Source organism: Triplophysa rosa, linkage group LG15 (genome assembly GCF_024868665.1).
Source record: "Triplophysa rosa linkage group LG15, Trosa_1v2, whole genome shotgun sequence".
NCBI classification, from domain to species: Eukaryota; Metazoa; Chordata; class Actinopteri; order Cypriniformes; family Nemacheilidae; genus Triplophysa; species Triplophysa rosa.
This window is the reverse complement of record NC_079904.1, coordinates 9653203-9678930: the sequence shown is the minus strand read 5'-3', so window position 1 is coordinate 9678930 and position 25728 is coordinate 9653203. Positions and strand designations below refer to the sequence as shown.

The 25728-nt window shown below is 39.1% G+C and overlaps 1 protein-coding gene across 1 annotated transcript in view; it reads right to left on the bottom strand.

Annotated features, from left to right (window-relative positions):
• ryr3 (ryanodine receptor 3) overlaps positions 1–25728 on the bottom strand; it is an 88619-nt gene that overhangs the window by 5337 nt on the left and 57554 nt on the right. Inside the window, 47 exon segments of the mRNA XM_057353495.1 lie at positions 111–1408; positions 1478–1559; positions 1643–1747; positions 1822–1950; positions 2062–2150; positions 2958–3038; positions 3761–3778; positions 5314–5387; positions 5477–5553; positions 5639–5718; positions 5801–5900; positions 6031–6084; positions 6180–6231; positions 6334–6446; positions 9830–10196; positions 11463–11575; positions 11708–11842; positions 11919–11978; positions 12052–12222; positions 12699–12791; positions 12880–12967; positions 13166–13406; positions 13491–13808; positions 16873–17003; positions 17095–17176; positions 17919–18157; positions 18239–18299; positions 18382–18431; positions 18545–18666; positions 18745–18812; positions 19140–19255; positions 19357–19480; positions 19573–19648; positions 19734–19793; positions 19885–20031; positions 20129–20218; positions 20343–20421; positions 20512–20675; positions 20823–20963; positions 21949–22039; positions 22535–22755; positions 23191–23360; positions 24027–24147; positions 24348–24456; positions 24619–24802; positions 24961–25096; positions 25503–25606. Of these exon segments, the coding sequence (XP_057209478.1) occupies positions 111–1408; positions 1478–1559; positions 1643–1747; positions 1822–1950; positions 2062–2150; positions 2958–3038; positions 3761–3778; positions 5314–5387; positions 5477–5553; positions 5639–5718; positions 5801–5900; positions 6031–6084; positions 6180–6231; positions 6334–6446; positions 9830–10196; positions 11463–11575; positions 11708–11842; positions 11919–11978; positions 12052–12222; positions 12699–12791; positions 12880–12967; positions 13166–13406; positions 13491–13808; positions 16873–17003; positions 17095–17176; positions 17919–18157; positions 18239–18299; positions 18382–18431; positions 18545–18666; positions 18745–18812; positions 19140–19255; positions 19357–19480; positions 19573–19648; positions 19734–19793; positions 19885–20031; positions 20129–20218; positions 20343–20421; positions 20512–20675; positions 20823–20963; positions 21949–22039; positions 22535–22755; positions 23191–23360; positions 24027–24147; positions 24348–24456; positions 24619–24802; positions 24961–25096; positions 25503–25606 (6824 nt within the window).

The window sequence follows — 25728 nt, the reverse complement described above, 5'->3', positions numbered from 1 at the left end:
TAATAAAAACAACAAACTTGATGAAATCATTTTCATTTTTCCTCAGAACTCTACATAAAACTGCAGGATGAGATGTCCAAAGTTATAGTGTTATCAGAATAGATACAAACCTGAGTTTTCAGGACAGGAGCGCTAGCCTCAGTAAGTATCTCACAGACATCACCCAGACCAGGTTCTGCTCCATGTTTCCCCTCTTTCTTTCCTGCCGGATTGAGAAGATCCATGATCACATCGGTCTCCAGCTTCTCCCCACCAGCGCCTGTCATCTGTACCATATCTGCCGACACCACCAGCTCATTGCTTTCGATCTTCTCCGCTTCCAAAACATCACCATGGATTCCAAACTGTGTAGGATCAGGCATGTTACCCAAGATATCAGTCACTTTCATGTTTTTAGCCCCCTCTACAAGCCCCCCTCCAAACATGGACGACCAAATAATATGGAAGAACCCGAAGACAATGCCAAAAATGCCTTTGAAGAACCCAGTGAAGAGCATCCAGAAGAAAGAGAAGAAGCCTGTAATCATCTCTCGGATGGTCAGCTTCCTGAATTTCTTGAACTGTTTGCGCATAGTCTTCAAAGTCAGCATTTGACGGAAATTAGACACGCTCTTCTTCACAGACGCACATGCCGCGGTGAAGGCGGAGGCAGACTCAAGCGAGACGTCTTCCTCCTCAGACAACCCTTCGAGAAGACTGTGCAACTCCTCTTCTTCATCATCCTCAGGACGCTCGGCGGCATCCGGCTCGGAAATCTGAGACGCCAACTGCATCTCAAAGATGGTGTCCTCGCAGAAGTTTACGAAGAGCTCCATCTTCTCGCTCTCACCGCCTTCATTCACCACGTCGAAGATGAACTGTCGTTTAGACTCTTTGACCTGAGGCTTCTCCCACTGGGTTCTGCTGGACTCACTGATCTCAAAGTAAACCCTTTCGATCCTCTTGGCGCCACCCATGATCTCGATACGGCCAAGGTAGGGCTCAAAGTAGCTGAGCACACTTTCAGCCAGGTCTAAGAAGGTGGACAGGCGTGAGTCGTGAGGCATGTGCTCGGAAAGATTCGTGAGTAGCACGGCGACGTTAAAGCCGATGTCCTTGGCTGGTTCATGGAAACGTTCCACAAACTCTTCGTAGTGGAACATGTCATTCTCATCCGCCTCCACGCAGGACAGAAGGAACTCGATCTCCGACTGCGTGTATTGCTTTTGGCTCTCCATCGATTTATGGAACTCCCTTTTGGATATGACGCCTTTGCAGTCTGGGTCGTACTCCTTGAAGTTATCTGATGTGGTTAGGTCCTTCAGTTTGAGGAACATGTCGAAGAATTTGAGGATCATTTCCACGTTGCTGGAGGACTCCACTAAAGTGTCGACCATCTGCTTGCCGATTGTTCCGTTGACCACATTACCTGTGTAATGAAACACTCATGAATCTACTATTCTTCTGCTGAGAAGTGGAGAAGATCAAAAACACTTACCTTCAAGAAGAGATAACAACATGACCACCATATCCTTCTGCAAATCCATCAGTTCCTTTAGTAGCTCGATTTGACTAGAATCCTGTGTGAAGAAAAGTGAACGGACTATGGGCACATAATGCATTTTATAGCCTTTAATGTCTCAAAGAGTCATTACGTTGTTACCTGTGATAGTTTCATTTGCATGTTGGCAAAAACATGCAGGAATCCCACCACTGCATCCCACAACCTGCTGTGTGCCAAACTCTGCTGATTCCCAATACATGGGCCCTGAAAATAAACCAAGTATTATAAAAGTCTAATGCACAGTACAGCAGGAGTGTAGAGCACATGTATGACTGTACCTGGATGTACTCGGTGAGTGAGTTAAAGATCTGTTTGGCAACTGCCAACGCTTTGGAGAAGTTATGTTGTCCAGCCTCGTCCATGACATCTTTCCCAGAGTAATACCAGTAGAAATCGCTTATGGATTCCTGGTGATGAAAACAAATTATATTTACCTCAGACTGTAGTAAGCTCATAATTCAGTATTTCAGTTTATTCCACATAAATACATCCACATATATGTTTAGCGCATGTGTTACTTGTAGACGTAAGAGGTAGTCCACAGTGCTAATGATGATGTTGACTGTAGTAGTATTTCCTGTCTGGGTCCGTAGGAAGTTTTGGAAATCTGTTGAGGCCATTTAAATTATAAATATTAAATGATAAGAGAAGATAATCAAGTGCAAAGTAGTAAAATGGTGGTAAAAGGATGCTTTTTTATTCCGTGTAAATATTGCAAATGTAAAGAAATAGTACATAACACTGTAGAAAAAAATGCTGCCTTACATTTTCAAGTACAATCAGTCATTTTTTCAAGTAAAATAAGTTGAAATTGCTTGACAAATTTGGATGACTTGAAGTAAAAACATGTAAACATTTGAAATATTATATAACATAAAATACAAGTTGAAATAACATGCAAGGCCAATGTTATTGAAGTTAAAACTTTTTTTACAGCATATAAGTGATGATTGATTGATTACATGTATTTGAAGAGTTTGGTTCCAAAATGAGAGAACTCTGTTTAAAAAAAAAACATGTTCTTATTGCGTTTTTTTGTGTTAGTTAGCTGTATTTTTTTTTTTTTAGAGTTATTGTGGCTTAAATTAAAACAACCCAACTGCAGTTTGATTGATATTAATTGGAATGCAAAATAAAAAAACATGATTTTTGAAAAAATCTCATTTTGGAACCAAACTCTTCATTTATTACACATACAGTATATGCATTAGTCAGACACTGTGCATTCACGTTATACACGCTTGACTTTGGCTTTCCAAGTGTATGTTCTACCAGTCGAGCGAGTACATACTGTAACACTTATGTGTAAAATAAAAATAGAAGAAATCATTTAAATGAAGTGAAACCAAGTAAAAGTGGATACACTGTGCTTTTTAGTTCAATCAAACACAGAACACAATGTTAAAAGTCTCACCATTATTGTGGCCCTCGCAAAGGAGTTGCAAAAACCTGAATAGATCCTTTGTAAACTCATCGTTTTGCAGTACTTTGGAACCTTAAAACAAGACCGAGAAATGTAGTTACTTTCTTTAAAACTGAAGAACTTCAACAGATCTTCATCAGTCTCAAGCAAGCGTTTGACTAGCACGTATTTTGGGAGCTTGATTGATTTAGGATGAGGAGCTTTAGAATGAAGGCTCGCAACCGCATCCCAAGAGCTGACTGGAAAAAGAAAAGCTTGTAGATTAATCCACAGAAATTTCATGAAGCTGGGTTAGCAAAGTAACTTTCACAAGGATTGTGTGCTGAAGATACGATTGTATCATATCCCAAAAGAAAATACTAGTGCCATTTTAATCATTTAATACCAAAAGTAATAAAAAGTGAGCGAGATCTGTTGTACACAACGTCACGCATGTGAAAGTTAGTCATGTAAGGAACCAGCCTTGTGAAATAGCCCCAGATCCACAGCATAGCTTATTTTGTAGCTGTGTTTTGATCTTTAGCTGAACATACAGTAGCCTACACTTAAACATGTATTAATGTATTTAAACACAGTTTCACATGGAAGACCAAATTTCCCAGATTAAGTTTAGTAAAGGAATGAGCCTGACTTAGTTCTGTCTTTCTTTTGTGTTTTAGCATGCAGTTCTGTGTCTCTACAAGCCAGCACCAGTGAACAGTTATTCATAGTAGCAGGGGAACGGGCAGCTTTCAGGAACGGAGACATGCCAGTGGATAGCGTTGCGAATCGACGAGTAGCTAAACTGTATTTACCCCGCTCACTCGAGTTGACTGCAATCCAGTATAAAATGATGGAGGACAAACAAAGAGAGCAGACAAAAGCAAATGGAGAGAGAGATTGAATTTGAGAAAGAATTAAAAGTCATTCAGCTTTAAGTGAGAGGACATGCAGTTACAAGTGTTTACATATAGACACATGTTTCATGGAATGTAAGTATTGTGTTTTAATAAGGTTTAATAATAAGATGCAATCTACTGTATAAATGTAAATATCTGATGCTGAGAAGCATACTGTGTAGAGCATATACAGCATATTATTCATTGAGACTGGACTTTATTTTTGTAGTTGTGAGTATAAAGTCAGTATTTCTCATGCAGTGTTTCCAATCATGTTCTGTATCACATTTATCATATTTGTAAAATAAAAAACATATTTTATAGTAAGAAACATTAAGATTATATTAATATTTTTTGCAACTTTTGACAATATTTTCATTAAATTTAAGCACCCCCCCTCCATTATACAACAATAGGATATATGCAGTGTTGGGTAAGTTACTCTGAAAAAGTAATTAATTACTAGTTACTAATTACATTTTCAATAGTGTATTTTGATTACTGTACAAATTACTCTCTCCAAAAAGTAATTAATTACTAGTTACTAATTACATTTTCAATAGTGTATTTTGATTACTGTACAAATTACTCACTCCAAAAAGTATTTAATTACTTATTACTAATTCCTTTCTATTCTGCAATCCAGTACATCAACCTTGATCAGAATTGATTCAAGGATAGACGTAAAAAGGCTTATTTAGTTCATTCAAATACATAATAAATAACTACATAAATTATTCTTATTAACTGACCAAAGGATACAAATGTGAGAAGGATATATTGAAGCATACATTTTAAAGTTAGACTTATAATTTTGATGTCATTTCCACTAATGAATATATTACACGGTATTTAGTTCAATTACATCAGAAGTAACTGTAATTAAATCAAATAAAAAGAGTAATCCCTTACTTTACTTTTTCAAGGGAAAAGTAATTAAATTACAGTAACTAATTACTTAGTAACCAGTTGCACCCAACACTGGATATGTGTAGTATGAATATAAAGTTAAATATATTTTTAATGCTAATTTTAATAATAAAAATGATTCAACATTTATATTTATTAAAAAACTATGTTTATTGTTGGAAATCACTGTAAACGTTTCATTATTTTCGTGGCATAGCATCATTGCATCGCTGTGGCCACCTGATTTCACCTTTCAAGATGAAGCTCTTTAATGACTGGATGATAAAACAAAATGTTACAGACATCACATCGAAAACAGACAGAATGATATGATGGTTCTGCATTATGGGAATACTGTAACTTCTACTGTCAGAGTGAAATAAAGTAACATCAAATGCATCTCGAAACGTTACCATGGGACAGCTTTTTATTTTTTTATTAACATAATCCCAGGGAAAATGTATTGCAGATATATTTTTCAAATACACTGAATAAACCATAAAAAAATTACAGATCATCCTTAAAACAAACAGAAGATACAGAATAAACGTTTTGCTTACCTGAGCCCTCTTCAGTAACCATTCCAAGACTCTCTGCTTTATTTTGCCTTTCAAATGCATTCAAGTCCAGCACACTGCCAGAGACACAGAGAAATAGACACAATTATGTTAAAAAATTGTTGGTCAATACAGATAATTGGTGCAGAACTGTGATCACACTCACCTGCAAGACTGCATCAATCCAGATAAACTTTTAAAGAATCCAGCATCTCGCTTTTCTTTCAAATAATTCAGCATTTTCTTATGAAACACAAAGCATTAATGTAAGTCAGTATGTTCCATGAAACACAACAGACATGTCTCGAGCTCCGGTCAAGTTCTTTACCTGCTGTACAAGAACGTTGCCTCCATTCAGAATAGAAATGCCCAGTTTAAGGGTACCAGTCACCATTGGACCAAGTCGACCTTCAATCAAAAAAAATCTAGCAATGCTCCACCCACATTGATTAACAAGCCAATCAAAACTTAAAAAAGAGCTGACATGTACATTTACTGGCACTGATCATCTGTAGGACCATTTCAGCAGCACCACGGGCGTGAAGTCTGGCCTGCTGGTACAGAATCTTCTGCTTCTCCATTTCCTTTTCCTGCGAAATGAAGATAACACCAGCTTTGATATACAGTATCATCTTGATATTAGTGGATATTTTTAGTTTTCATTTGATGCATAACCTCAACACATCTGATACTAACTAAAATGTAGAGCTACAGTCATACCTCAAACGTTTTTTCTTTACCCTCTTCTTCCTCTTCTTCATTCTCGGCACAGCTCTATAATGTCAAACATGTATTTTCTGCCATTTCGCTAATTTGTGACTATTTGTGAGTCCCTTTACAATACAAGATTTGGTAAATACCACACTGACCTTTGCCATCATATCAGCATAAGCAATATACAGAGGATCCTCTTCTAGGAAACTACAACAATACACATGTAATGAAACAGTCAGTCTTTATCATAAAATGAACAAAGATGTGTTTCTATGCACTTTACAGCAGATGTGTGTGAATATATCTCACCTCCTCTCAGTCAGAGCATTGTGACTGAAGTGAAGGATGAGCTGATGGAGAGGATCAGGCTGAACTTCAGCGACCTCTTCCTCCTCTTCCTCTACCACAATCATGGGAGTTTTCTGTAGGAAGAGCCACAGAAGTTATAAATACAGCAAATGTTACAAAAGACCCCCAGTTTACTCTCAAACGGTCTGTTTTTGCCATAACCAAAAGGTATTTACTTTGATCATTTTCTTATGTACAAACACACTTTGATTGACAAACCCATGCTCACAGACCTTATTACCTCTATAGGGCGAAATTCAGAATGTAAGAACTGACAATTTCATGAATTGGAATTTGAATTGAATTTGGTGAGGCCAAAAGGACAAAAAGGACAAGAACATATGGATGGTTGACAAATAAACCAAACATGTATCCTATGGTGTGACAGAAAACATTTAGAAAACTGTTAATAATGTATTATTTTATAATTTTTAATATAAAATAGTATCAGAGAGATTTATCTTCATAGTTAGTTTTTTCTAAATTTGTGCTGCCACACCAAAGGTCACATTTACGGTTTATTTATCAACTACCCATATTAGTTCTGTTTAGGGTTTTTATTTTGTAAGCCTTTTTCGTGTTTTTTGGTTCTATTATTTGAGATAAATTAGGGCATTTAAGCCAAAAAAAATATGAAATAATAAAAAAGATTGCCTTTCAAAGGCAAAAAAATAACTAAAAAATTATACAATTGTGAATAACGTAAGGCAAGGAGACGGTTTTGAACACTGATTGTTTATGTATTTGCTCAATATTTTTTTTTACGAATTGCAGCTTTAATATGATCTAATGTTTTAAAAAATGTATATGATAACATGCTTACGAACAATTCAGAATACAACATGAAGCATAAATGTAAAAAATATATATTTGAATTTGAATCCATTTTAATTCTAGATTCCATAACCGGATGCGACCGCATCCAGTGAGGACAACATTTTTAATTACAATGGGTTCTAAAGCGCTCTATTGTCTTTTGTCGTGTCGCATCACGCTGGGTCCAGCACGACGAGCAATTTTAGAAATGGTTTCTATTTCTGAGACGTCTTAGCTGACAGCTCCGCCCACACAACGATCTCATGAATATTAATCGCCAAACATGAATAAGGACAGGCTATATACAGTACGTTAGATTACATGCGTTTAGATTCTGAAATTATAGCATAGTGTCCGGTGAGGCATCACTGAAGTCATGAGAACAGAACGCATCTCTCTTCAGCTGCAGCGTGAGAGGGTGCGTGGACAGAAAAAAACTGTTCTGATTGGCTGTGTTTTGTAATTGATTGTTGCGTCCCGCTCCTTTTTCCCGTTCGGTATGGACAGACTAAAACCGCGGTCACACTTGACTTTTCGCTCCATTGACTTCCATTCATAACCATGCGACAGACCGGAAACACAAGCCCGTCCGAAGATATTTCGCATTTCGCTGCGTAGCAAAGTTCAAGTTTGGTGAACTTTGACCTGCGAATTCGCGTCACGTGAGTAAATAGAAGATCAAAACGTCACAGCGTGACCTCTCGCTACAGAAATGTAAAAAATGGAGGAATCGCTCACGCCCATTTTTGTACCACTGTCCGAACGAATTTCGCATGCTCAAAGTCAAGTCTGACCACGTCAGAAATTGCTTATCGCAGGAATCGCATTGCATCACGTTTGGTTAGGATGCGGTGTAATTCAGCACCTGTTGCAAATTCAATTCAAATTCAAGAATTGACTAAAAACATTCTTAACTAAATTCTGAATAGTGCACAGCCCTTTACAGAGTCACAAACCAAGACATTACACTCATCACATAACCTTGCTTTTCTACACGCTGTTATATAATTAACATGACGCTATGCAGAATCATATCATTCCAGTCATTTAGCATTATACTCCAATACTCTGCTTTTTGTTATTGAAACAAGGAGCTTCACATTTACATCAGACATGCACGTTTTTCACATGAAGATGTACTCAAGGTCAGTGTCTCTCTGTTCAGGTACTGTGAAACCCCTTTTAAAAAACTCACTTGTACAAAAGAAAACTATTGCACTATGACTTGGCTCAAGCCAGAGTCATAGGTTCAAATCCCATCACTTACTGATTATTTAGATTTTGCATTTTAAGTGGCTTTGAATAAAAGCATAAATTGAAATGTTGAAAGAGAAAGTTGGATCCTTTATGTCCACTGAGCCTGAGCTGAGAAACACTTGTTTGAATGTTCTGAGCATGGTCACTGGGATCTGGTGTTATGTATTACACACATGAGATGTTTAGGGACCAATGACCAGCTCAGGGTCAACATGCAAATTTAAATGGAGAAACAGCAATGTATATGGCTTTGTAGCAGTGTGCGTAGATTGTTGTATAGTAACGCAAATGATTAAAGATGGGGTAACGGGCGCAGTTTCCACCAATCTCATATTAATCTTGAGTATCTATACTGCATAAGTCGTATCTTCGAAGAGTATTTAGTTTGATCAAATTTATAAAGAGAGATACAGCTATACGATTATTTCCGGAAAAAGACGAGCTGCTGGAGGCAGGCAGGGGGAGGAACTACAGCACGAGCACACAACACATCATCGCATTAATCCCTTCATGTTTTTTACATTATGCACGTACATGCCGATTGTCAACAAAACACAGACATATGACTTAGTTTCAATTACCGCATGCAGTAATCTTTTAGGGCTGGGACCGTGCCATCTATCAGTTTCAAACAATCTTCAAATCCAGCGTTATATCAACCGTTTATATAACATCCATCACTGAAATGCCGTGAACAAACAAACACACAACTTCTCTCACTATCGCAAGAATAACGAGCTGCAGGCCCACAGCGCAGCCTATCGTTCGATGGTTGGCGCATGGGGGGCTATTTCTTTCGCCTTGCCGTGGGCGTGCTTTTCCGGGAGAATTGCCCAATAAAAGGAATAGGATCTCTGTTACGAAACAGGGATCTAGACTTATAAAAAAACTTTCCGAAACAAGTTGGAGCACAGACATACTACGTCATACGTCCAGCTGGGTTTTTAACAAGTTGACCATGTTAAGCATGAGAAGCCAGCACGTTTAACAGTTAGCGTTTAACGTGAAAGTCAGAATGCATGAAATAGCATGTTACCCCATATTTAAATTATATAAATGTCAGTCGAAGGGTGTCTTCACGTGGTTTTTACGATGAGAGCCCAATTATTAACCAATAATTATCAGTTACTCTACATTTTAATTTCAAAATTAGTGTCTGCTAAGATATCTGGCTGGTGCTAAAAATATTTCCGGCTCATATGGATTAATTAAAAATAAGTCTCTCTTAGTTCACATACTAGCCGCTCGACATGAAGCTACACCGAGACATGATCTTTAGATGAGGTGAACATGCCACCGACTTTCACAATATACGAGACTTACGAAAAGAGACGACACCCAAAGAAAAAAGCGGAGCGTCACAGGGAACGTCCGCCCCTCTTACCACGCTGAAACGGACCGCTTTTCTAGCGTGACGACGAGGACTGAGGCTCAGCCGAAACTCATGCATGCCTTGGCTGCGGCGCGTCGGTCTGCAGCGTGCCACGCAACCGGCGGAGCTGAACACAGGCCACGATGAGTACATGAGACGGGCAGAGACGTGCTCCCGCACTTGAGCGGGCACGGTGCTGGTCACAGAGCATTCAGCTGCCGAGAGGGCACCAGCGGGCACACACAGCACACGGGGCCATGCTGATGCCAGCCCGGTACTTACTGCCAGGTCCTGCACTAGCTTCTCCTCAAAAGAGTACTCTTCTGTCTCTATCCAAAGTCTCTGATAGCCATTGAGGAAGAGATTAATTGAGCGATGCCTGAGGAGTGGGGGGGAGAGGGAGGTTAAGAGGAGAGGAGGGAGAGGAGGTAGATGAGGGAAGGAGGTGCATTCTGTGGAGTGACAGGAAGATGTACAGTCCAGGCCCTTATCTGACTGGTCACCTTAATGAGGTACAATCTAGAAGAGGATGTTTTGATGACCATATTCTCAACACCCTATAGTCATCTTACCTTACAATGTGCTCAATGTACAATACAGCGGTCACAAAAAGTATTTTGGACACTCGAGTTGTTCTTCAGTGTAAACATCAGTGTAAATGTTATTTGAAAAACTTGAACAAAGCGAAAATTAGAAATGTTTCCTTAGCAATAAACTGAAAAAACTAATAAAATTATTAACTGAAAATAAATACATTTTTTAAACAAAAATAAATTAAACTTAAAATAATAAAACTTAGCAAAAATATACAAAGAAATATTAAACGACAAAAGCACATAACAAAATTACAAGAAAATTAACACAAAAACTAAAAAGCTAATTCAAAATATTTATAAAAGTACAATAAAACTAAAACCAAAACAATAACTATGCTATAGTCCATAATATCTAATGACACAAGGTTGTATATTTTGTTATATAATGTAAAGATATCCATACACCTTAAAGTGTGGCTTAAGGTTCCAAATACTTTTTGAGGGCACTGTAGTGGTGACAAACTTTCCGCTCACCCTGAAACTCCTTAAAGTGAAGAGACCCAGTGATAACGGAAGGTGACCATTCAGAATGGCGGCACTCGGTATGCTTGTGCTCAGCCTATAGCTTGGAGAATGAAGGAGGAGGTTTGGAACATGACTTCTCTTAGTCTCACATTACCGTTAGCATGGAGAACAGTCGATCAAAGCTGGAGGTATGGTACACCTTTTCAAGCCAAACGTACCGATAGCCATTCAGGAAGTAATTATTATTTTTGTATCTGAAGTGTGTTATGGAGACAACAAAAAGGGAAAGGTTTAGGAGGAAGAAGAAAGGAGCAAGGAAAAACGAGGTTGAAATTCCCAAAAAAAATGAATAAGCACACTTTGAGTTACGTATAAACATATTGACACTACAGGGAACAGAGTAAAGAATGCACTGAGCTGCATTTGGAAGAAGAAAGACTAGATAAGAGAATTTCAAGTATATGTGGGTAAGTACAGGAAGTGTGTGAAGGTGTTGGTAAGCCAACCAAATGTCCTTAAAGAAAGTAAATGTTAAAGCTAAGTATTGCAAAAGAAACACAATACAACGGCTTCTAAGGACGTACCTTGGTAAATTGTAAAGTGGTGCCATGCGGAAACAAGCCACGACGGCACGCTTGCGTTGCTTTGACAGCAGCTTTTGAAACACCATTTTCTTGTTCCTTAGAGGCAGCTCCACCTGCCAGTGAAATAAATGTGCTAAGTGTGGGTGACTGAGCAGTTTAAATGCTAGTTTTAAACATGATGTTCCAAACAGCATCCTGGACAAGTGTACACAGATGAGTAATATTATAAAAGTGCCTTATTTGACCTGATCGAGGTGGTAGACAGCAGCAGAGATGGCTTGAATTCTATCCACAGGTTGCTGTACTTCTGGAGGTCCCTCATTCTTCACCACAATATCTTTGTAAAGGTTTAACTGCCACTGCACCGCTGGATCTTCCGACTGTGATGCCATGAGAAACACCATTGAGTCAATGTTAATATCTCAGCATGTTTGTTAGATTATGGTTGGTTCAGACCTTCTCCAGAAGATGGAGGTGCTTTGTCAGGTGCTCTTTGACCTCCTCATCTGTGTCTTTCTGTTGAAGAGAGAAGCATGATTTTTCATTTTTGGGTGAACTATCCTTTTAAAAGAACAAGAAAGGTACTCACCAGACTGTAACGGATCTTGGCGAGGGAAATGAGCTCCTGGTCTCCTGGAGTGCACATGTTCAGGCCAATGGGCAGCATCTTCTTGTGAGCCGCTACAATGAGGGAAGTCTGGATGGAGTATAACTCTCCTTTTCTCCTTTTTCCTCTTCTTTCTTGGTCCTGACCTCCAGACTGGTTTAATACAGAAATACATATTTAAAACATATATGCCCGGTTTCACAAACAAGGCTTAAGCCTAGTCCCAGACTAAAATGGAAATTTGGGCTGTTTTAACTGAAAATAGGTTGTAATGACAGATCCAAAACATGTCAGTGCTATTGTTTTGTCTCAAGATTCACAGTAGCATAGTTTTAATTAATGCATTTTTATACTTAAATATCCTAATTTAACTAAGGCCTAGTCCTGGTTTAAGATAAATCCTGTCTGTGAAACTGGGCCATAACAACATTGTGTTACACTGATTCTCTATTTATGAATAAGAGAAGAAATAATCCAGCCAAAACATGAATGTACAATAAAAAGGAAAAATGGGTCATGACAGGTGGTTCCAACCCCAGGAGATTAATTTATTGTCTGGCATCATTGGGTCATCAAGTGTGTCTGAGTATAATTTAGAACGGCTGGGGATTTTTTAATGGTGCCATTACCTTTGACAACTTAGTTTTGCTGTCCGAAGTGAGAAACGCCAGGTTGTTGATTTCATTTTGCACTACAAAATTTTGCTCTTCCCTTTTAAAGTTCTGTGAACAAACACATAGAGAACTTTAGGAAATCTTGAAGAATGTTGGAACATGCCTTGAGATGATTTTTAAAATGCTAAAAACGTACATGAGATTTACACCAAAGGATGAAAATCTCGGACACCATTTTGAAAAGTTCTGTTGAATCGGAATCCGGTTTCTTCAGCCATTTGGATCTAGATCACGAAAAGAAAGATCTGATGAGCAAGACAGCTGTGGTGGAAAGCTCTTCTGTTCTGATGTTTATATGTGTATTCCAGAAAATTTCTAATAAGCATTTCTAACTGTTTCTGTGCTAAAAAAGAAATGACTTTAACCTTGTAACCACTTAGATGTTACTTTAAAAAAGTCTCTGAAATTGTTTACAGCAATACCTGTTGTTGTCCACATATCGAATGAGCATAGGATAGAAAGCATACAGATCCCTGCAGAGAACAGCAAACTCATCCAGAATCTGTAGTTCAGCTTCCTGTGTCTCTGCTCTGCTTTCAGCCCGAAGCAACTCTTCTTCAGCCACCACTTTCACAGTCTTTTTCTTCAGCTTCTCAAGCGTAGGCAGGAAGTGTGCCCTCAAGAGATCGGCACCAGCCTTGCTAATGATAGGCTGGGTGTAAACTACATGCAGGCAGAATGTAAAGAGATTTGAGGATCATTTCATTCACTCTGTGTTCAAGAATCATTACCAGAAAACAGCCTCACCTGCAAGTCTTTTCATCCAGGGAGCGTTATCAATTCCTAGATTGTTGTTTAGTATCTTGAGGATGTTGCCCAGGATGAGGCTGAGATGCTCAGATGTGACAGTCGTGCAGCATGGAATATTATCCGGGGTGTTATCCGCCCCCTTTGACCACCAGTATGACAGGTAGTTGCACAGCATGGGTAGGATGACCTCGATGACATGTGGCATCTCTGTGTATCGTGCACCCGATTCTGATATCTCACCAATGTCCTTCATTAGGCCGTCCAGCTCAGGCATCTCAGGACACATCTCCTCCACAGTATCTGGCATGCTTAAAACTGCAAATCATTCAATATTAAGATAGCAAATCAGTTTTCTTAAAGTGAACCATTTCATTATATTAAAGATCCAGTGTGTCATTTTTTGGAGAATCTTTTGTCAGAAATGCAATATAATGTACACTGCCCGTCCAAAAAAGTCACCACCTGGATTTAACTAAGAAAACAGGTAAGAGCCTCCCATTGGATTGGAGGTCTAGGTTCAGCAACGTTATGTGCCCAAAGAATGAGGTCAGCTGACTACCTAAATATACTGAATGACAAGGTTATTCCATCAATGGGTTCTTTCTTTTTATTCCAAGATGACAATGCCAGGATTCATCAGGGTCAAATTGTGAAAGAGTGGTTCAGGGAGCATGCCTACAGGAGTGGGGACAGAATCTTGTACAATCATGCCAAGAACACACTGACAAAGGAAATTAGAGTGACTAAGAAGAGCTACACTAAAAAGCTGGAAAACCAGTTTTCAGCAAATGACCCTGTCTCGGTGTGGAAAGGCCTGAAAGACATTACAAACTACAAGACACCAATTCCCCAGCATTGAGGCAAATCAACCGCTTGCTGATGACCTGAATGAGTTTTACTGTAGATTTGAAACCCCCGGTCTCACACCCCACACTGACCACCTCTCTACACAGCCATCAACATCTCCAGCTACCCCCCTCTCCTCCCCTTCTGCACTTCAGATCAGTGAAGATAATGTGCGTCAGGTCTTTAGGAAACAAAAGAGAAGGAAAGCACCAGGCCCAGACGGTGTTTCTCCAGCCTGTCTGAAATCCTGTGCTGACCAGCTGGCCCATATTTTTTCACAGATCTTCAACAGATCACTGGAGCTGTGCAAAGTCCCTTCCTGCTTCAAATGCTCCACCATTATTCCCATCCCAAAGAAATCCAAAATCACAGGACTTAATGATTACAGACCCGTTGCCTTAACATCTGTGGTCATGAAGTCATTTGAAAGACTGGTGTTGGCTAACCTGAAAGACATCACAGGACCTTTACTGGACCCTGCAGTTTGCTTACCTAACAAACAGGTCTGTGGATGATGCAGTCAACATGGGACTGCATTATACCCTACAACATCTGGACAGACCAGGGAATTATGCAAGGATCCTGTTTGTGGACTTCAATTCAGCATTTAACCACATCGTCCCAACCCTCCTCCGGACCAAACTAAACCAGCTCTCTGTTCCTAGCTCTGTCTGTCAATGGATCACCAGCTTTCTGACAGACAGGCAACAGCTAGTTAGAATTGGTAAATTCACATCCAACAGCACTAGTGCCCCCCAGGGATGTGTGCTCTCCCCACTGCTCTTCTTCCTGTACACCAACAACTGCACCTCTACTGACCCCTCGTCAAGCTCCTGAAGTTCGCAGACGACACTACAGTTATTGGCCTCATCCAGGAAGGTGACGAGTCTGCTTACAGAAGAGAGGTTGAGCAGCTGGCTGTCTGGTGCAGTCATAACAACCTAAAGCTAAACACCTTAAAAACAGTGGAGATGATAGTGGACTTTAGGAGAAACACCCCAGCACTCCCTCCACTCACCATCATGAACAGCACTGTGGCCGCAGTAGAGTCATTCAGGTTCCTGGGCACCACCATCTCACAAGACCTAAAGTGGCACATTCACATTGACTCTATTGTCAAAAAGGCCCAGCAGAGGTTGTACTTCCTTCGCCAGCTGAGGAAGTTCAACCTGCCACAGGAGCTGCTCTTACAGTTCTACTCAGCTGTCATTGAATCCGTCCTCTGCACTTCCATAATGGTCTGGTTCGGCTCAGCTGCAAAAACTGACCTCCAAAGACTACAACGGAAAGTCCGGACTGTTGAGCGAATCACTGGCACAACCCTCCCCAATCAACAAGAACTGTACTCATCCAGAGTGAGCAAAAGAACTCGCAAAATCACTCTGGACCCCTCACACCCCGCACACTTTCTCTTTGAACTGCTGCCGTCTGGTCGGCGCTACAGAGCACTGAGCACCAAAACAGCCAGACATAGGAAAAGTTTCTTCCCTCAGGCCATCTACCTCGTGAACAGTTAAATGTTCTACTGTGCAATAAAAACACGTGCAATACACAACTATATATACTCATATTTATTTTACATATGTTGTTGATATAATATTCAGCTATCCACATTCCCTGCATAACTTGTATATAACACAGTATAATTTGTATATAGCACATCTGTACATACAATATTTCTGTCTATTGTCCTTTTGTCTAATATTGTCCTTTTGTCAAATGTGTATTGTCTCTCACATATTTATTTTTTACGTTTTGTTACCTCTGCCTTTTAACCTGTATGTGCACTGGAAGCTTCTGTCACTAAGACAAATTCCTTGTGTGTCTAAGCACACTTGGCAATAAAGCTCTTTCTGATTCTGATTCTGATGAGACATCATTTTCACACATGGATTGGCCACCACAGAGTCCAGACCTTAACCCCATTGAGAATCTTTGGGATGTGTTGGAGAAGACTTTGCGCACCGGTTGGTCTTTCCCATCATCAATATCAATCTTGGCGAAAAATTAATGCAACTGTGGACGGGAAAAAAATGGACATTCTGGACATTGCAGAAGCTTATCGAAACGATGCCGCAGCGAATGCGTGCCGTAATCAAAGCTAAAAGTGGTCCAAAGAATTATTAGAGTGTGTGACTTTATTTTGGACGGGCAGTGTACATAACTATGTCTTCAGAGGTGTGACCTTACATAATGAAGCGTTACGTTTTTATTACCTTAGAATGAGCTATTTCTATCTACATACACCGTGGGTCCCTTTGCATGGAATTCGGCATGTCATTTCTACAGTAGCCCTTAATGAAAAAATGCTATACAGAATGTGTTTCGCAAATACATCGCCTTCGGCAAAGAAGCGAAAATGTGACGACATATTAGTTTTGTGTCAGACACCGTAGTGCTTCGAAAGGGAGAGGTGGAGTAAAACATTGGTTGCAATTGGCAACCTCACCGCTAGATGCCGCTAAATTACATACACTGGACCTTTCATTTCTGAAGATTTTTTAATGTCTCATATTCTGGAAAATACACTCACTTGCTCTTTCTCTTGGTGTTTTGGAGTTGAAAACAGATTGGGGGTTGTGCATATTCAATTGAGGTTCCAGGAAGGCCACAGGCATGGCTCCAACTAAAGTAGACAAACATTCACCTAGTACTGGAAGCTGTCTGTGAAAAGGCAGAATAGCAATCTTAGTTCAAAATGAACAGCCACAATGTCAGACAAAAAAAAAGTTTTCCTAGTAATAAAGTGCTTTACTTCTCCACATAAATGTTTTTGCCAGTGCCCAGAGAGTAGAGGCTGGTCAGGATCCGATAACAGGATAGCTGAATGTCATCCACTGAAAAATACATACAATTGCATATAATTCAATCATTCAGAGCAAATATTCTGCATACTTGAAAAGAAAGTCACAAATAAAACATCAACGCATCCATACATCTAACATTTAAGATTATAATTCACTATACACTATCACACTATTGGTGATAGTGTATAGTGAATATTCAGAATATATTCACAGCAAGTTTCCTGCCCATTTAAACTAAGCAAAATTGTGAATTTTGTAATGTTACAATGTGCTTAATTGACATTACTGTCTTAGTAAAAAAACTTATTAAAACTTGCTTATTGTAATTTTATCTAATATACAGGTATATCAAATTGAGTAAATATTAAAGTGTTTATTTGGTGAAAAGCGGTATGAAAAAAATGCCATGATTATTTTTGTTAGGATTTTTTTTCAATTATAATATATACTGTATATATTTCACCAAAAAATAAAAATGTTGATCGTTTACTTAGCCGCATGTCATTCCAATATATGGAATTATATATTTATTGAGTTCCACACGAAAAAAGAATGATACAGGTTGAGGGTGTATAAATGATGACAGATTTTCTTTTGTTGGGTGAACTGTGCCTTTAAATGACCTCAGATATACTGTATATGCAATCACAAAAATGCAGAAAAATATTGAACTCTATCACCCAGGTATAGTCTAAACAACACTTTTGATAGAAATGATACGATTTTTAAGTCATGTTGACTTCAGCTGAACCAGAGCGAGCAGCTCACTCACACAGCAGTTCGGCTCCAAACTGATGCTGGGTGATATGCTGGAAGAGAACCGTCAGGATGGGCAGCAGAGCCACTGACGTGTAGCTGATGATCTGACTGACGCCCTTCATCTGAGTGCGGGACTGGCCCATCTTCCCCAGCTTCAGGTTCTCCAGAGTCTTCTCCAGGTCCTCTGCTGCGTTCTCAAAGAATGTCCTGACACCAGCCTTCACCAGCTCGGAGCCAGATTTCATCACAGTCCTACCGTTACAACAACACATTTTTTTGCTGAACTGTTCTTTAAAAAACCGAATGACTCTGGCTGAGATTTCCCACAGTTACCTGAAGTCCAATGAGCGGGACAGGATGTGTAAGCAGCTCACCATGGTGGAAGAGTCACTTCCTGTGAAAGCAGAGATTATGATGTCAATGAGCCGAGATGCCCCGCAGGCAAAATGAATCTAAATCCTCAAAGAAATTCTCACCAAAAAGTGAAATCCTGTGTCTGACAAGGGCTGCCAGTTTACAGAATAGACTAAGAATAGATTGGTCAAGTTAGTATGACATGTACAAATAAAAAATAAGCATAGCACAAGCTAAAACATCACATTTAGAGTGACAGCGTGAGGATTTCAATAAGGGCAGCACCTAGTGATCATCTCCTTCTCTTTGTTGGAGGCATAACCACTGCTGCTCAGGTTGATGCTGGGGGACGACATGAAGTACAAGCAGTGGTTCTTGAAGTACTGGTCTATGAGGGGTAGCAGAATCTATGGTGAAAGAGATCAGACCTTTAATAACTATATCACACGAAATATAATGAGTCTCTGCTTTTAACTCAATTTTACCTTAGCAAAGAACTTGATCTCTTGATCGTGGGGAGATTTGTCAGTCTTTCCACTGCTGGCCATAGCCTCTGCAAATGTTACGCAAAGATGGCACAAAATGAGTCAACTTGATATTTTGAAGTGGAGTTTCAAAACATGATTTCTTAGTCCAAAAACTGCTTTTATTAAGACCAAGCGGCCAGAACGCATGTAAGATTTTGTCTCAGTATGATGTCATAGTGCAACAAAAACTACAGAAGATCATTGCCTAGTACTTCTACAGTACGTCTCTGTAGCTCCGCACACCGATTTGGACATCAGTGAACATTAATACACAAATTTAAAACAAATGCAATTCATGACGTTTTAATGAACATCTCAATATGTAATTGTTTACATAAAATAATTCCACCCACCAAGATGAGCAATGAACTCCTGTGCAGAATCAACATAGCTCAGGAGCCTCTTAAGGAACTTGTAGGCAATCCTCTTCTCCATAGACGATGAATCTTGCTCCATGTCCTTCAGACCTCTGCAAGACAGAAAACATCATAAATACTGTCTATATGAGTCATAGGTAATCATTTTGAGGGAGTGAGCTGCAGTATGAAATGAGTTGGAGAGCGCATCGACCTGCTGATGGCATATCCATTGGTCTGAAGGAACCTGAAGAGTTCCTGGGCTTTCTCTCTATCTCTGAACTTCTCCTTAGCAGTCAGAGTATCATACGGTACTAACAGTGGATGACTTCCACCTCCTGTCAATGAAAACACACTTTGATCTTATGCCCATGCGTCTTGTAAAAAAAAAGATTGAGCCAACAGACATTTTCTATGAGAAGAGTGTCACCTTTACTGTCAAGTTCAATTTTCTTCTTCTTCGCCCAAATGTTGTGGTAATTTTCTGCGACTGTTTCGACCATCGCCTGTTGAAATGATCGCAAAGAGAAAAGAGTTTAGGAGACAACACATGAGATATGCACAATACATCACGATTTAATTCACACTTGCCTGTAGTTCTCTTGACAGAATGACATTCTCCAGATCCTGTGGGGTTGGTTTAAATTCACCCTGTTAAAAGAAAAAGGCGACACTGTGCTAAATAAATCCAAATTGAGTCCTGGTCTATTTAATCCAACCTTCAAAACTAGATATATGTTACCTGGGAGGACTCTGATATCTTGCGTTGTTTTTCGGTTTCTCTTTGCTGAAACATGGCTTCCCCTTCTTTGGTCCTCTCAATGTTCCATCCCATCGCTAACATGCTCTTCAGAGTCTCTTTCACTGGGTAGCGATATGTTTCCCGTTCCTATATAAAGTGACAGATTTATATTCATTACATTTCAACCGCTAAGTCTTGCATACGTGTAAAAGACAAAAAAGGGAATGTGTGTAAAAGACGTTACTTTTTCACTCAGTGCTTTGTACGGTTTTAAAAGCGGGTGAGTTTTAGCTTTGTCGTCTACTTTATCTCCCGCAGTCCAGCCAAGAGCGATCTATCACCACACAAGATAAAACAAGCAGTCACCCTTTGTCATTTTCAACAGAAGAAGAGTTGGAAATGTTGAACTCTAGTACCACTATAAAAGATTAATGAGAGGAGCTTTAACATCTTCCAACCTTCTCAGAGGACCATTTCTCATGGGAATGCGCTGCATACTTGTTTGCAATATAATCTAATTTTTCAGCCAGGGAGATGCTGAAAAAAAAATCGCAGCAGTATATCATGAGCTCCATATAACAGATGTCACACTAAAGGGACGAAAGTTCACTGGCTAGTGGTACTTACTTAGCTGTGTTAATTGGCTGGGGGTCAAAGTTGCCTTGGGCATCAACAGAGGCTTGTTTAACCAACGTAGAACCTGGGCTGGAATCTACATAGTCTGGCGGAATGGCCCCAGCTATGGCGCTCAAACACGGCATGGCCATTTTGAAAAGCTCACCATCGTATTTCTGCAAAATAGACAACGGAGTCAAACAGCAAAGTTCCCAGAAAGAATATTCTGGACCAGTAAAAAATAAAAATAATACTTGGGTTTCTGAGGGTTTATTAATTACAGTATATTCGGTATTCTACAGTACTTATGATCTCTGTTTTACCTTCTGAGAAAGAGCATCAAAAAGTCCCCAGAAGAGTTTCTTAGTGAGGTGAAGTTCCTCCTCTGATGCCATACCAGAGCTGCCCAGGCCTGTTGGCAGACAGTAGTACTTCCAATTCTGCTCGTAGTGATTGGTCAAAAGCTGCAAGAATAAACAAGCACGCTAATACATCCAAACTAGGAATTCATTCTGCATCACCCCGAAAGTGGTTATTATGATACTTGGATAGTGCAAGATTTGACTTTAATACTTTCCGTGGTTATCTAAGACATCTCCCAGTTACACGTCTGATAAATATTTCAGAAGTGTTCATGACCTGCCAGGCCTTCCGCTGATTGACCTGCTCTACAGTGATTATGATAGAGTGAGACAGCTGTCAGCATGGAGACAGGGTGCTGAAAGCGTGAAGAAGGTATGACTTGCTCACATGTGTACCATTGACCCATGGTGAAAGTTGCATCACGAAATGTGTAAGCCAGATGCTGTGTGTTCGTGTGTTTGTGCATGTGTGTGTAGGGTGTATAAAGCTGTCAAAATACACTACGGAGGTTATAAATGTTGGATAAATTATTGAGGGTCTTTTAAAAATGCATAACCTATGGGTAAAAAACCCTTACATTTACCACTAATTATCAATATAACAATATAACAAACAAAAGAACCACATCTGATTTTTGCATTAAGTTATGGCATAAAAACTGTCCATAAATATTTTACGTGATTAATCGCATCCAGAATAAAAGTCTGTCTTTGCATAATATATGTCTGTGTACTGTGCATATTAATTTTATATTTATAAACACGTACACGTACACATACAGATATATAAATTTAGAAAATGTTTACATGTATTTATTTATATTTATATAATTTAAATTATATATAACATTTATTGTTTTTTATATTTTTCTTAAATACTGTTTACAAGTACACGATTTCTTTATAAATACAAAATTAATATGCACAGTAGACAGACATATTATGTAAACACAAACTTTTATTCTGCATGCGATTAATCACAATTAATCGTTGCACAACCCTACCATGTGCATGTGTATTTGATGTTCATTCTTCATGCTGAACATCTTCTATAATGATGATGATGTCACTCTTGCAGTTTACACACCTTAATGGGCATCTGGCAGTACTCGGTAAGATGTGGGACATCAAACACGAGACGACGCAACAGCTGCTGCAGCATTGATGGCCTAAGATGCCTACACAAAACGCAAATGACTTCAGATGATATCTAACCTAAATAACAGCATACTCTAACCAAGTATTATCTGCAGTAGGGCTGTTAAACTATTAATCGCTACAATAAAACCATGATAACATAATAAAAAACATGATTTTTGACTTTTATTATCTCATATCATTATTGTTATCTCATTTTTAAACCAAACTCTTCATATTTTGTAAATGTATATAATTATATTCATATACAGTATAATTACAATTATATATAAATATTTATTGATTTTTATATTTTTCTTAAATATATACAAATACTTGTATGTTTTTATAAATACAAATTTAATATGCACAGTACAGTACAGTGGAACAAATATATAATATATACATATTGTGTTTACATACTGTATATTATGTAAACGCAAACTTTTATTCTAGACACAATTAATCACAAATTAACCGTTTAACAGCCCTAATCTAAAGCATCAAATTCAAAGGTTGACATCATTGGTTCTTACTCGCAGATGGCCAGCAGACATTCCTCAATAGCATCTCTCTGGGCCTTGGTGAGCGACCGGCCCTTGGAGAGACGATAAATGGTGTGCAGCGTAGAGTCAATGAGAGGTGCGTAGTGCTCTGTGTGAGCGAACAGATGAGCACAGCGCGTTAAAAGAGGAAGCACTGCCGAGCCTATGTATCTATTCATGGCCAGCGCCGTCTCTGTGGATCGGAGCACCTCCTGGTGGACACAAAAACATGACAAAATATTAATTGATAATCGATTATTTTCAATAAAAGAAGTTAAATGAGTTCATTTTGATATTTATATAGTATGTTCTTTTTGCAGTGTGTGCTTTTGCAAGAATTCAGTTTGCAAGAACTTGATTCTCATTTTAAAAAAGCTAAAAATGCTCAGAATCAGATGGCATGAAATGTATTAATTTAGTTACAAAAATGTTAAGGTTTATTGCATTAATTATTATTTTTATTATATATTTTTTTGCTTAAAAAAAATTTAATGTAAAAATTTACAGACATATGGTTATAGTAAAAATCTGGAGGAATCTCTGAGAAACCTTCCTCCTAGATGACAAATGCAATACTCTCAAATATCAAAACAAAGCATAATAAATGGATGCCTGCGATTTCTTTTTTGCTCTGCAGTGCTCCCTACCGAGTCCAAGGAGGCTGATGCTCGCAGGTCTGGCAGGAAGCCCACCTCCAGCAGGTGCAGCAAGAAGCTTTGGTCATCAATACCATAGACACGGTCCAGGAAAAGCACCATGGGTCCCTTGTGCTCTGGACAGAAGCTAGCATTCATGTCTGGTTCGGTTACGCTGCCGTCTAAGAGGACGAAAGAGTTAAACCAAAAGAAAAAAGAACAAGAAGGCAAGAAGATGAGACATGTGCTGTACGATAAAGATGACACTGAACTGATTAGTACCAATCAATCATATGGGCATTGCAGTGGATTTCAGAAATGATTTTAAAGCCTAATTTATACAGTAGAAGAAGAGGAAGTGTTTCATTCCCAATTAACTAAAGCAGACTAGGCGAACAAAGTATTTGCGTTTATACTATGTACAGTATGATCTCTTTAAAATTAAGATGTGTGCATAGTTTGTAAATAAAGTTTGTTATCTAAATTACATCAGCAGTTAGTTGTTCCTGTTCTTTTAAAGGGATAGTTCACCCAAAATTTAAACGTCATTTACTCACCCTCAGGTTGTTCCAAACCTGTATAAATGTCTTTGTTCTGCTAAACACAAAGGAAGATATTTGAAAGAACGTCAGTGACCAAACAGATCTCATCCCCATTTACTACCATATGGGAGTCAATGTGGGATGATATTTGTTTGGTTACTGACATTCCTCCATGTCTTCCTTTGTGTTTAGCAGAACAAAGAAAATTATACAGATTTGGAACAATCTGAGGGTGAGTAAATTCTCAATTTTGGGTAAACTATCCTTTTAAGACTGCTTTAAAGACATCAAGCACAAAGCACAAACCTTTATTCACGACTGGCATTTTGAGGGGAATACTGATGATTCCAACCAAATCTTTAATGGGCACCAAAGACCGCAGAATGGCACGGATACGCAATGCTTCACCTTTGCCTTTGTTAATAAGCTGTAAATAAGCACCCATAAACATCAAAGCAAGTCATTTCCATGAGATACAGTATATACAAACAATGTACAACACCACCCTGCTGAAAATAGTTTTGCCGTTTTATCAGTAGGGTATAACTCAAAGAAGCAGTAAGTTTGTCTTCAGCTTTGTCACAGTTTTTGTAAATCGATAAAATCCAGCAGTAAAGAAGCGCTCACATGCATCTCAGGTGCACAGCGGCCCAGAAGATCAATAAGGGCTGAATAGAAGGACATAATAGAGTTGCCCATATGTGCGACCTCCTCCTCCTCTTCATCTTGCCCTACCCTGTCAAAACAAAACAAACAGAGTACTCGCTTATTCAAATCATGCTCGCTCATTCATGAGGTCAAAGCACAGTGTGGTAGGACATTTCCATATGTAGGGTTCTTGCTAACTTTTCAAATGAACTGTAACAAAACCAAAAAATCCTGGATAATTTGGTCTTACGTGGGTGTGACCCCCTCAGGTAATTTGGGCAGGTCTAAGGCAGGATCTTCTGAGATCTTAATGGCTTCCTTCATGGCAGCAAGCAAACCTTGTCCTCCCTCTCCTCTAAGAGCAGGTCCAAAGCACTCCGGGCGTCTGATTAACAGCTTCACGACTACGTTAGCGTTCTCCTCAACACTTTCACCTGAGAAGATCAGAGCGTGCACAAACGAAGAGATACGGCAGTTTACATCTGAAGTCTTTGAATAATGGCAGATGAAAACCGTGCCAAAGCAATAAGACACCAAGGGAATAAATGAGCCATCAAAAAATTGTTATTGGAAAAATTGTGCCTCCACCAACCATTGACAAAGACAGCAAAGCGGAGGAAAGACAAATAGCGTTCTCCCTCTATTGGGTTCCAGCCAATGTCTGGGTATCCTCTGGCTATGAGCATCGGGCAATTCTGCAACCCACAGCCAGCAAGATATGTCACCACCTGACAACATGCACATGGGAAAACAGATCTTAGAAACCATTTAAACAAACAGTGTTTGACAATTTTACAGTAATGCTGTTTTTCAGATTTGTTTTTTAGTGATGGAACAGTTCACCCAAAAATAAAAATTCTCTCATCATCATTTACTCACCCAAGTTGTTTCAGATCTGTATAAATTTAGTTTTTTTATGAACACAAAGAAAGATATTTGGAAGAGTGTTTGTAACCAACCAGTTCTGGGGAACTATTGCTACCATAGTAGGAAAAATATTTTGGAAACAATTATGGTAATCAAAGGTGCCCCACAACAATTTAGTTTGAGGGTGAGTAAATGACAGAATTTTGGGGTAGACTATCCCTTTAACACTACCATGTCATTATATTCATTTTTAACATAAAAGATCACCTTTTCAAGATCAGGTTCTTCTAGTGCCAACGCCAGGCTGTTGTTGTCCATCACAGAGGAAGCGGCCACATCCAATGGTGTGGAGCCTCTCATGGTCGGGCAGGCTGGTGAGATATAAGGAAAAACGACATTACTTAGAATTACTGCAGGCCAAAAGAGATACACAATCACCATCAGATGGCAGTGTTTCCACAACCAGTGAAGTAATTGTAGTCTCTTGGTTTAT